At 47.6% G+C, this 11927-nt stretch overlaps 3 protein-coding genes and 1 long non-coding RNA gene across 5 annotated transcripts; 2 read left to right on the top strand and 2 right to left on the bottom strand.

The window, feature by feature from the left end:
- The first annotated feature begins 18 nt into the window (after nucleotides 1-18).
- Nucleotides 19-3622, top strand: atp5f1a (ATP synthase F1 subunit alpha). The gene is made up of 11 exons (XM_088391517.1): nucleotides 19-177; nucleotides 648-723; nucleotides 900-1069; nucleotides 1157-1330; nucleotides 1408-1574; nucleotides 1740-2040; nucleotides 2138-2362; nucleotides 2458-2565; nucleotides 2647-2791; nucleotides 2856-3006; nucleotides 3414-3622. The coding sequence occupies exons 1-11, from the start codon at nucleotides 19-21 to the stop codon at nucleotides 3490-3492; spliced, it is 1755 nt and encodes a 584-aa protein (XP_088247643.1). The 3' UTR covers nucleotides 3493-3622.
- Nucleotides 3623-3871: 249 nt separating this feature from the next.
- hwa (huluwa) lies at nucleotides 3872-5295 on the bottom strand. Of its 2 annotated transcripts, none has more exons than XM_088391528.1 (3): nucleotides 4560-5295; nucleotides 4251-4458; nucleotides 3872-4153 (listed from the first exon to the last, which is right to left on the bottom strand). In XM_088391528.1, the coding sequence occupies exons 1-3, from the start codon at nucleotides 5064-5066 to the stop codon at nucleotides 4014-4016; spliced, it is 855 nt and encodes a 284-aa protein (XP_088247654.1). In that variant the 5' UTR covers nucleotides 5067-5295; the 3' UTR covers nucleotides 3872-4013. The 2 variants fall into 2 exon arrangements, with proteins under 2 accessions (XP_088247654.1, XP_088247653.1); XM_088391527.1 differs by having other exon boundaries at nucleotides 3872-4177; nucleotides 4560-5293.
- On the top strand, nucleotides 4598-11196 carry LOC148389591 (uncharacterized). The gene is made up of 5 exons (XR_015861608.1): nucleotides 4598-5100; nucleotides 8780-9540; nucleotides 9605-9793; nucleotides 10317-10450; nucleotides 10618-11196. It is a non-coding gene; the product is annotated as an uncharacterized LOC148389591 (long non-coding RNA).
- Nucleotides 5618-8925, bottom strand: LOC148389592 (dnaJ homolog subfamily B member 5). Its single transcript, XM_088391518.1, has 4 exons — nucleotides 8683-8925; nucleotides 7752-8013; nucleotides 7085-7641; nucleotides 5618-6466 (listed from the first exon to the last, which is right to left on the bottom strand). The coding sequence occupies exons 1-4, from the start codon at nucleotides 8788-8790 to the stop codon at nucleotides 6233-6235; spliced, it is 1161 nt and encodes a 386-aa protein (XP_088247644.1). The 5' UTR covers nucleotides 8791-8925; the 3' UTR covers nucleotides 5618-6232.
- Nucleotides 11197-11927: the final 731 nt, after the last annotated feature.

Genomic DNA, 11927 nt, shown 5'->3' with positions numbered 1-11927 from the left:
CTCAAGCTTCACTCGTGAATGACTTCCGGGTTACAGTGCCCTTTCTTCCCCTCCATCCGGCGGCTACTCAGTCTTCTCTCAGCTCAGGGAGCAGGACGGTCACCGCAAGACTCCAACATGCTGTCAGTACGCGTCGCAGCGGCTCTTGCCCGCGCACTCCCTCGCCGGGCCGGCTATGTAAGCTCATCTCACGTCAATTGAGCCATTCTTTTTAGTTCGTTTCATTGTGGTTAAGGAGGTCTTTAGCATGACAAATCATGGCGGAGTTGCGTTAGCGGACGTGTTAGCATGCGGAGGACACCGGGCCTGTCACTTCGTCAATACTGCTAATCGACAAGTACATTTATTTATTCATCGTTTATTCATCGCATTGATAAGTCGTCCTTCTGTGTGAATGACGTCAACGCACAGACATTAGCAGTGTTGTCATTCAACAGTGAATTTTCCTCTGAAGGTCACTTTTGTCCAGTTCACCATGCAAACTTTTCATAAAAACATAACATGCCAACTTCATGTAACTCTCTGAATTCATCACACTTCTTATTTATGTGACAAGTCCATTTTCGCTACAGTCTGCTGGTCTTTATGGATGATGTCAAGTATGCTAATTGTGTTTGGTTTTACTTTGTCTTTGTTGTATTGTGAAGGTGTCCAAAAATGTTCCTGCAGCATGTGTGGCAGTCAAGAACCTCCACACCACCCACCCATGGATGCAGAAAACAGGTAATTGTGGAAAAAAGTAAAGTAAAATAGACATTTTCATTGTGTTTACATTGTCAAGTGAATAAATAAAAATATATTTCATCGATTGCAGTTAAACCTATTTTTTATTTTAGGTGTCCATCCCTAAGTGATCTTTGAATTTCAGACCTCCCTTTTATTTCTTACTTAAACTAAAGGCACTGCAGAGGTTTCTTCTATCCTGGAGCAGAAGATCATGGGAGCAGACACCAGTGCTGATTTAGAAGAGACCGGCCGAGTGTTGTCCATCGGCGATGGTATCGCCCGAGTCTACGGTCTCAGGAACGTGCAGGCCGAGGAGATGGTGGAATTCTCATCCGGACTTAAGGTTGATACTTTCATTGATTTATCCTCTTTTAAAATGAAATTTAAAATTATACACAAATGAAATCACTTTGTTTCTGTTCATTTCCAGGGAATGTCCCTGAACTTGGAGCCCGACAACGTTGGCGTGGTAGTGTTCGGTAACGACAAACTAATCAAGGAGGGCGACATTGTCAAGAGGACGGGTGCCATTGTAGACGTCCCCGTCGGCGAGGAGCTGCTGGGTCGCGTTGTGGACGCCCTTGGAAATGCCATCGATGGAAAGGTGATTGAAATCCTCAAGGCACAACTGCAACACTGCTGCATCATCACAAACTTTCTGTTTCCACTTTTCCATCACAGGGCCCCCTTGGCTCCCAGACCCGCAGGCGTGTGGGCCTGAAGGCGCCTGGCATCATCCCCCGTATCTCTGTGAGGGAGCCCATGCAGACTGGCATCAAAGCTGTGGACAGTCTGGTGCCCATTGGCCGCGGGCAGCGTGAGCTCATCATTGGCGACAGGCAGACCGGGTAGAAGGATTTATGTAATACAGTATTTCAGCACTATAGAGTCCCTTTGGTTGCGTTATACTGCCCTCTTGTGGCCGCATGATGCACACACCAGAGGAAGCCCAAATGGACATTTTCAGCATGGATGGAGCTGGACCGCTTAAGTCTGCGAATACTTTTCCTCAGAAAAACCGCCATTGCCATCGACACCATCATCAACCAGAAGCGCTTCAACGAGGGCACCGACGAGAAGAAGAAGCTCTACTGCATCTACGTGGCCATCGGACAGAAAAGGTCCACCGTGGCCCAGCTGGTCAAGAGGCTGACAGACGCAGACGCCATGAAGTACACCATCGTGGTGTCAGCCACCGCCTCTGACGCCGCCCCGCTGCAGTACCTGGCGCCCTACTCAGGCTGCTCCATGGGCGAGTACTTCCGGGACAACGGCAAGCACGCCCTCATCATCTATGATGATCTTTCCAAGCAGGTGAGTTTCACAAAAGCGGACTGCTCAGACATTGGTTGCTTTTTGGACATGAACATTTGAAAGTTAAGGAATGAAATGACTTGCGTTCCTCCGCCAGGCTGTCGCCTACCGTCAGATGTCCCTGCTGCTCCGCCGCCCGCCCGGCCGCGAGGCTTACCCAGGCGACGTCTTCTACCTGCATTCCCGCCTGCTGGAGAGGGCCGCCAAGATGAACGACAACTTTGGCGGCGGCTCGCTCACCGCCCTGCCCGTCATCGAGACGCAGGCCGGCGACGTGTCAGCCTACATTCCAACCAACGTCATCTCCATCACAGACGGACAGGTGGCCAGGAACCGCCGTTAGCTTCTTGTTGTATTTCTGCCAAGTCTTAAATTGGAAAGATGCTGAGCGCGTATCACAGCAATTTTCTCCTTCAGATCTTCTTGGAGACGGAGCTGTTCTACAAAGGTATCCGTCCCGCCATCAACGTCGGTCTGTCAGTGTCGCGCGTCGGCTCAGCAGCCCAGACCAGGGCCATGAAGCAGGTCGGTTCCGCTCGCCGGGTCCCGTGTGAAGCGATCCACCAAATCACACCAAGCCAACTCGTTCCATCTGTTCCCCGCCAGGTGGCCGGCACCATGAAGCTGGAGCTGGCCCAGTACCGCGAGGTGGCCGCCTTCGCCCAGTTCGGCTCCGACCTGGACGCCGCCACGCAGCAGCTGCTGAACCGCGGCGTGCGTCTGACAGAGCTCCTCAAACAGGGCCAGTACTGTAAGTGTCGACAGCAACAATATGCTTTTGGGCTTTTGAAACTCTGCTGCCCGTCCTCCCGCAGCTCCCATGGCCATTGAAGAGCAGGTCACCGTCATCTACGCCGGCGTGAGGGGGCACCTGGACAAGATGGAGCCCAGCAAGATCACCAAGTTCGAGAAGGCCTTCCTGCAGCACATCCTGAGCCAGCACCAAGACCTGCTGGCAGCCATCAGGTAGGTTTTCCGCCCCACAATGTGAAGCCATTGTGATTAACAGCATGAAGCTGTTTAGTTGTACTGCTTTCAACTTTAGTTTCACTAAAGATGTTTTACATTTTCCCTACTTTTAATTATGTCAGAATTATTTTAAAACCTCATTTTTATTAGTTTCACTTCATTGCCCCTCACCCCTGTAATTGCGTCACTGTTTTAAAACTACTTTAGTCTGGCAAGCCAGATGACCTTGTAGGAAAGTAGCGCCTTCTGGTGGGCAAATTTCGAATGTTTATTTATATTTTTAGGTTTGCTATTTTAGAAACATGATTAGCACGTTTGAACCTATATTAATTCTGGACAGCTGTACAAAAAACTGGAATGGTGCAAAATTGAACAAAGGCAGTAATATTTTTTTGTTTTTTCAGGGCTGACGGACAAATTTCTGAGGCCTCAGACGCCAAGCTCAAACAGATTGTGCTCAGCTTCCTCTCCAGCTTTGAGTAACGTGCAAAAGGCATTCTTCACTTTTTATGTTGCGCTTTTGGTTGTGCTCCATGTGTGCTCCTAGCTCGCTCAGTTGGTCAACACGTCATCTCTAATGTACAGTCAAGAGAATAAAAAGTATTCCAACAAATGCTCCACTTTATTTAGACTGTTCTGTGACAAGCACGTTATCTTAATTGTCCTTTTAGATAACAGATACATTTTCAATATCTCAAGTGATGGAACAAATAACATCTCAATTCACAGTACATATTTAGAAGTAAAACAATTTTAAAAATCAGCTTTTATTAATGAATCAAATTGTCTGTTAAAACTGCAATTGTGAGAGATTGTGACTATTCATGTGAAACGTGGACACTAGAGTGATGTAATCATTTTAAGAGTGATGTAATCATTTTAAGAGTGCAACCAAAAGCATACGTGCAAAAAGTGATAAGTGAGAAAGTATGAAATTTCCACATCATTAAATAGGACCAAAATAAATAAGCTATAAATAGACACAAAAGCATAGATAAGACAATTTACACCCAGTACTGTTTGGTGTGCATGGCCGGCCGATGGTGTTTGTGTTTGGGCACGTTGTTCTGCTTGACGTAATAGTCGTAATAGTCCCACTCCAACGCTGACGCCAGCACGCCGTTGGACAAGCCGTCGCTGTCCTCTGACAAAATCCGCAGGGAGACGCCTTCAACACACCAATCTTTGAATGTCCCAGTCAAAAAGATACAGAATTCTTCTTGCAAAAAACACCAACAAACCTGCACTGGCACCAAAGTCGCTGTCCAGTCCCGAGCAAGCCATCAGTGTGTTGGGACAGGAGCCCTCCGAGGGTGGGTGGAGGTAAGACCGGCATTCCATGTGTGCTTGGTCCAACCGGTGTAGAGCATCCGGGCTCAGCTCAGTCAGCATCCTGTAGGTGCTACTCCGATGGATGCCGGCCATGTGTTCCGCTTCCTTGTAAACGCTCTAATCGGACAATTTGATGTATCATTTAAGCAACCTTTGACACCACCTGGGTCCCTGTGCACCCTAAACCCGCTGCATCACGTGACGTGGATTTCACTCACCATGGGAGAGTTGGGCGGGACGAGGTTGTCGGCCTCTGATTCGCTGGACTGAGGCAACACCGGCGCGCTGTGACACCACTCGCCCAGACTGGGTCTCGCCGCCCGGATGCTGCTAGGCGCCCTCAAGGAACCGGAGCCCGGCCTCAGCGGCCAAACCCCGTGCTGCCTACCGGACGAAGACGCCCTGGAGGAAGTGACCGGCGGCTGTGGCAGGGCGGGCTCGGACAACGACATGTACGGCCTCCGCGCGGAGAAGCCCTCCGTGTCAGGTGTCCTCCGAGGCAACGCGGACTCCAGAAGCAGGAAGTTATTAGCGTCCTTCCGGTGAGGCGGCCGCTGCCTCGCTTTGGAGAGGAGGAACAGTTTGTAGCCCAGGAAGAGGCAGTTGAGCAGGAGCAGCACGATTACAGCCGGGATGAGCAGCAGGACCACCAGGGTGAGGCTGACCACCGGGTAACCCTCGCTCAAATTGGGGCTGGGTGGTGTGCTCTGACCTGGCTGCGACATTTAATCACGGACACCCCTTCACCACGCCGTGTAGGTGAGTGTGCACGTTGTTTTCCGTGTCAATCAGACTTTATGCTTGTTGTGCACCTTTTCTGCAAATGTGAACTTGGTTGACATCCAATGTGAAACGTAAGATATGCCGCAAAACTCGAGTGTGTTTGCATGTGCGCCACAAACATTACAGAGCAACAGCTGCGAGCAATTAGTTCACAGTGACGCACGTTGCTGTTCCACAGGTAGCCACAAGAGGGCGACAATTTACAGGATTATGTAGTTTCCTTCGAAATTTTGTTGATTGGAATGCGGAAACTAAAAAAAGCAAAAAGCTTTCTTTCTAAAGTTCAAAACAATTATATAAAAAAATAGCCAATTTTCGGCCAAAAGGGGCCAACCTTGGTCCTTTAAGTTGATTTTATTTAGCCCTTAGATGCAAAAGTGACTACACTCTTCCATAAGTGGGTTAAAAATGAATATTAGAAAAATGTGTTTTAATATCATTTTTGTCATTTTGGTAGAAGATGATCGAAGCAAACATGACAGGACAAGTGGGGTAAAGTTTTTCCCTCTCTTTAATTCAATTCATGCTGCCAGGTCCTCACTGTATATTTCACCTCAGACCTTTCAATTCAATAGAACAATTGACACATGAGTCTCTGTTAGAGACAACGTTGTTTGCATTTGTTTGCACACAAAGTAGATCTTTGCACACAAGTACAATGTAAGAAAATCAATGCAAAAGTCCCATATGAGCACCATATATAACTATAGTCAAGTAGTTAATCCGCCCCGCCCACAACCCCATGTTAAGTCTGTACAGACTCAAATAACATACTGTGGTTGTAACAGTACAAAAGATAAGAATAAGCTTTTCATCGGAGAGAAAGGCAAAATGGAGATGTCCTCAGATACCAAAGAGCACTTGAGTCAGGTTTGATGGTGCCCCCTCTGCAGGGAAAACAACGGGAATTTGTGATTGGTCATATCGCACCTCAGTTTGGAAGGGGCTAGCCCAACCTTGAAGGGTGGTGCTGAAGTTCGACCAGTGGGAATTTACAAATACTGTACTAGTGTTTAGCACCCTTTCCATTGGCCACCATTCGCAGCCATTGGCTTTGTAATGGGTGGGGGGGGGGGCACATAGGTAGCAGTCATTGGTGCTGAGCAGACTAGCACTGGCCCAGACTGTGCTTGATGATTTCCCGCGACTGCGGTGGGATCCTGTCGGGAAAGGTCACTTGGAATTCCACCACTAGGTCGCCCCGCCGTGATGGGCTGCGGGCGACGGGCAGGCCCTCGCCGCGAAGGCGCCGGACCGCGCCCGGCCTGATGACATCGCTGCATGGCAGGGGCATGAGGCGGTTGTCCAGCGTAGGAACGTTGACTGTGCAGCCGCAAAGGGCCTGGAAGGAGACAAGAGGACAGAAACGTTAAATCTCTCAGAGGAAGGCTTTCAAAATGGCGTTAAAGTTCCTTCACATGAAACATTTTGTAACTTTAAAAAATTAATTTAGTCAGTGGAATTGGTGGATTAGTTCCAAAAAGTGAATTAAAAGGCAAATCTCACTGGCTTTTGTAATTATTCCAAAGGTGTCAAGTTACATAAGCCGGAAATGTGTCAGTCTTACTAAAAAGCCCATTACACAAGGAAGCGGCTCACCGAGCCTGTCTGTGTGACGCCGACTGCTGCACCGCTAATCTGCCGAGCGTGGGTGCGCATGAAATGAGAGTTAAAGAGACCATAACGCCTCCTCCTCCTCCTTAGCAGCATCACGGAGAGCGGCGAGCTAAATTTAGCCCCGAGCTCGGCGGGGGCGGATGAGGTAACCGGCTGTCATTCTTTGGTCATGCCAACTGTGTCTCATTGAAGTCTTTACACTCATTGAGTGATTGCATAAACGAGAGGAAGTGTCGTGTGGGCGTAGTGGAGTAGTCGCAAGGTTATGGAAGAAATTTGATTGTATAACTCAAATATTACTGAAAGCGGATCCGTTTCAAGGCGTCTCGCAACTCCATCTCACCTCTTTGAGGGTGATGCTGGCCGTGTAGATGATGTTGGAGCCGTTTCTCTTGTACTGCGGGTGTTCGGCGTCACATAGAACGAAGGTGACGTCAGCAGGTGTGCTGTTGGGTGTCTCGTCGCCCTCCCGGGGGAAGGTGATCTTGGTGCCCGCCTTCCAGCCTTTCTTCACCACCACGTTCAGGACCTTGTCTTCGGTCCACAGGCTGCGGCCGTCTGGACCGAGGCGGCTACGGGTGATCTTGACGTGCTTGGTGCAGCCGTGCATAATGTCTTCTAGGCTGACCAGCAACTCGCGTACCAGGGCCTTGGCTCGGGGGCGTCGCACGCCCCGTCTCAGGCCACCGCCGCTCTCTTGCCCGGGGTAAGCGCCCACGTGGCTGAAGGGGAAGCGGCGGAAGGGGTTGAAGAGCTCGTCGTCGTCGCAGTCGTGACCGAAGAAGATGTCAAAGTGGTCGGAGCCGTGGAAGAAGGAGGAGAATGTGGCGTGCGGGTCGTTGGGGAATTGGTTGTGGAAAGCGTTGCCTTGGCCCGCTGCTGACATGCCACTCTTGAGACCTGATTGGACATGAAAAGTTGCTTTGAGTATCGAACATTCAAAGATATTTGGAAGTAAACCTACTGCAGTCTGTAAGGCGAAGATGGGTTGTTGAAAAGTTACTGCTCACCTTCCTCCCCAAACTGGTCGTAGACGCTCTTCTTCGCGGGATCGGTCAGAACTTCGTAGGCCTCTGCGATTTCCTTGAAGCGGTCTTCTGCGTCGGCCTCGCTATTTTTGTCCGGGTGGAACTTGAGCGCCATCTTGCGATAGGCCTTCTTGATCTCGTCTTCGTTGGACTCGGGCGCCACGCCCAGTACTTTGTAGAAGTCCTTGCCGGCGCTGGGCTTGATGGACAGGCAGGGCGTGTCCGGCTCAGACTTGGTTCCTTCCTGCATGGAGGGACGAGGAGGGATTGACATATTACAATTCATATATTCTCATTTCATAATAGCACCGCTAGGTTCTTCAGTCCTGCTGCTTCTGGTCCCTGCACTTCCTATCTGCTGTGAATTTTTAAGGCTGGTGCAGAGAAGTCGTGGGGGGGGGGTGCTTCCCTGACAACGGAGCTTCTCGGCAGCTATTGGATGAATGCTCCTCTTTGCATTGAGATCACATCGATTGAGCATGAACGTCTTTCAATGTCAGTACATTGTGTACCTAATTTTGTGACTGGTGGGACGTTCATAATTTAACATTGTCCAGCAACAAGCATCCATAATGATTTTAAATATATATTTTTAAATCTGTTATCATCACAATTACATATTTTATATGTTTATGTTGTCTTCACAATTATATATTTTATATGTATTCTTCTCCTTACTATTATTCCACGGTCCATTAAAGGTATAATTGTAAGACTAAAAGGTATTGATGCTTACAGCAATTTAAGACACCCAAATTATCCAAGTAAATACAGACACATCATTTATTTCAACAGCTTGTCAGGTGTTTGTAACAGCAAAGTTTAAAATATTTTTGAAACTTGACCATCTCACAAACCAACGTACTACAGCCAAATCCCAAGTGTTCCATCAAATTAAAAAATAAAAACTTACCGCGGATGAAGCTGATCCCGAGCTGTCTCCTCTGTGCATCACCCGAACTTTGCACTTGACGTTGACATTTTTGTGCTTGACTCCAAACTGTGTCCAGATGAGAACCATGATGACTGCTGCAAAGCTACGCTGTCGCTGTCCACTCGGGGCTGGTGCTGAAAATGCTCCGGCTTGCCTTGACTGTGCCGCTGTCGACTGCTAAATAGTGGCTCCGCTTCAGCTCGCTTTTCTACTCCACGCTCAGCCAGCCCACGCGGCGTGACGGAGCTTCCCCGGCGTTGGCCCCTCCCACAGCATGGCGGGATCCCGCCGAGTGGCGGCCCATTGGTTGCCGGGCGCGGATGTTGCAGCCCTCTCGCGCCTTGTGGAGCGTCGCTTCCGGAGCTCCGACAGGCACACGGCCAGAAGCGAGCGAGTCACGACTCAGAACACTCAGTCCACTTTTTTTTTTTTTGTTCCAGACAGAACAAATACGAATCCAGACAGACCAGCAGGACGTGTCCTCAAATAGCCTCACCGAGACACACACTACATACATTACTAGACAGATGGATGGATGGATGGATGGATAGATAGATAGATAGATAGATAGATAGATAGATAGATAGATAGATAGATAGATAGATAGATAGATAGATAGATAGATAGATAGATAGATAGATAGATAGATAGATAGATAGATAGATGGATAGATAGTCGGGCAGTGGGTTGAATATAAAAACTTCTCTACAAACACTTTGCTAGTGAGACGTTCCGTAACGCCACCAGCTGACGACTCCCACTTCCATAAGAGCAGAAAAAGAAGGCAGGCGATGACACAAATGAAGCAACATAACCTGGTGACTTCATTACCACAAGGTCAGTGAGTGTTGTCAAAAGTGTAACGAGCTGCTGTCTAACACCCTTTTTTTTTAACCTAAAGTAGAGACATGGCGTCTATTTGGAGAAACTGGTGGACAAAGGAGAGTGGAGGACATACATGGCAACGCTTCCTCCGCCTCCCGGCCAATCAGGGCTGGATTTCCCAGGGATTCTCGTTGCTGTCTGGCAGGAAGCGGAAGACCAATTTGGTTCGAGGAGAGCATCACGCCTCTTCTCCTGCAGTGATTCAGTAGAGACTTTTTTTTTTTCCTTTTCGCACGGCTGCAGCCTACAGGAACAGTCTGAACAGTCTGACTGGATTTGGCCTTGCAATATATGCACACTAGCACAGATGCCACTAAGGTCATAATTACACATTATTGCAGTAAGACCTTGATTTACGTATTTCTGTGTTCTGTAAAGGACTATTGGAGTTATTCATTATAGCCATCGAGCAGGTGTCCCTAATGGTGTGTCCCATCCATTCATCCATCAAATAGTCGGCTGGATGGATAACAAAACGATAGATGATGGATAGATTGATTGACAGAGCAGTTACGCAAGTCAAGACAAAACACCGTCCCTGAGGGACTTGGATGATAAATTGCGTTTCCCCTCTTTACAGCCGCCACAGTATATATTTGATTGCGCAATCTCCACATAGCGCTGTTATACAACACAGTTTGTACGAGTGGCTATTTTTAACGCTATTGAGGCTCGAGAGCAAGTGTTGGGCCAGACGTTAAAAAGCGCAACCTTTTCTGTGCTTTCAGGTGGGAGGTTTTTAATCAACAACTCCGGTGTCTGAAGTGGGGAATAGGTGACTCACCGACTCTTGCCATCTGTCTCGCCATTAGTAAAAAGCGGTTCTGAATTGGCGTTATGCAAAAGGAACCCTGGCGAGCATGTAAGATTTTTACTTTTTTCAATTTTCTACTTCGTGCTGAACTTGTGAACTTAACCACCCTCACCAAGAGGGGGCAGTATTGTTTCAATTTGGACACTGCGGCCAACCTCATCACTCATCTGACCTTTGAGCAAGCAACAAATGTCTGTCCTCCTATCTCCATTTAGGTCGAGCAATCTGATGAGAAGAAAAGTTGAGTCTCCTATCAACCAAACCAACAAAAAAAAAAAGTACATTTTGTTCATTGTTGGTTTGATGGACATGTTGTGAAGAGGGCATAATTAATGAAAATATGATGTTCTCTCCGTTATTTTGACACTCCCGCCCCGACCATTTTGTCTGGCACTTCCTCCCACGCTCACGCTGAAAGAGCGCCGGTGTCTGAACAATGGCGAGACGGTTGCTCGTTAGACAGATGGCTCCAGCTTGGAAGGCGACGCTAAAAGCCAGTCACGCTCTGTTCTCTTCTCGCTGCACACTGACATAACATTAACCTGACCGAATAGTTTGGATTATGAAATTGTACTAAAGTGTCTTAATGCAGCTGCAGTGTATTTGTCTAATGATTCATGTTGCACAATCATGTCCTTCTTACTCGTTCTGTAAAGATAAGGCTTTTTTGTCGGGTTTAGAGGTAAGGGGTGCAGTTATGGTATCGAAAAACTGTTAAAAGTTTCCTGCAGCAATTGTGTGTAAATGCTGAAATGCAAGACCATTTTTAAATAAATAAAAGAAATGACCATGTTTGTACTTTTTGACCTTATTTGTAATACACAAAACATGTACATGCATTTACATTTATTTGGTATTTGGGTCTGGTTAAATAAAGGTTAACTAGAAACAAAAAAAAAAAAATCAGCAAAAGCATTTTACTAACTGACCAGGAGATGGCGACACCGTTGTTTGGTGTCTGTTTAAATAAAGGTTAACCCAAAAAAAAAAAAAAAAAAAACTGAACCCTGAACTTTGAACCCGTGGTGACCCCGCGGTGACCCCGCGGTGACCCCACGGTGACCCCGTGGTGACCCCTGGGTGACCTTTGAACTCTGAACTTTCAACTCCAGCTCAAAATCAAAAATGTGCACATGACCCCGTGAACTTTGACCTGACCTTTGACCCCTGGGTGAACTTTGAACCGTGAACTTTGACCTTTGACCCCTAGCTAATTAATTTTTTTTTTTTTTTTTTTAACCGGCCAGCTAAGCTATAGCAAAACAATCCATGGTCTTCAGATGCCGCGCTGTCGCCATCTCCTGGCCAGTTAGTGAAATGCTTTTGCTGATGGTTTTTTTTTCTTTCAATTAAAACAAATCAATTAGCCAGTTGGTTTTCTTTATTTAATATCTGATATCAGACAAAACAAATTGTGAATTAGCCACCTAGGCTACAGCAGAACAAACAATCCATGGTCTTCAGTTGCCAGGCTGTCGCCATCTCCTGGTCAGTTAGTGAAATGCTTTGCTGATGGGGGTTTTTT

Source organism: Syngnathus floridae, chromosome 12 (assembly GCF_059516105.1).
Source record: "Syngnathus floridae isolate MCC-2025c chromosome 12, RoL_Sflo_1.0, whole genome shotgun sequence".
Classification (NCBI taxonomy): Eukaryota; Metazoa; Chordata; class Actinopteri; order Syngnathiformes; family Syngnathidae; genus Syngnathus; species Syngnathus floridae.
Note: the sequence above shows the minus strand (reverse complement) of the source record. Positions and strands in the feature narration are given on the sequence as shown.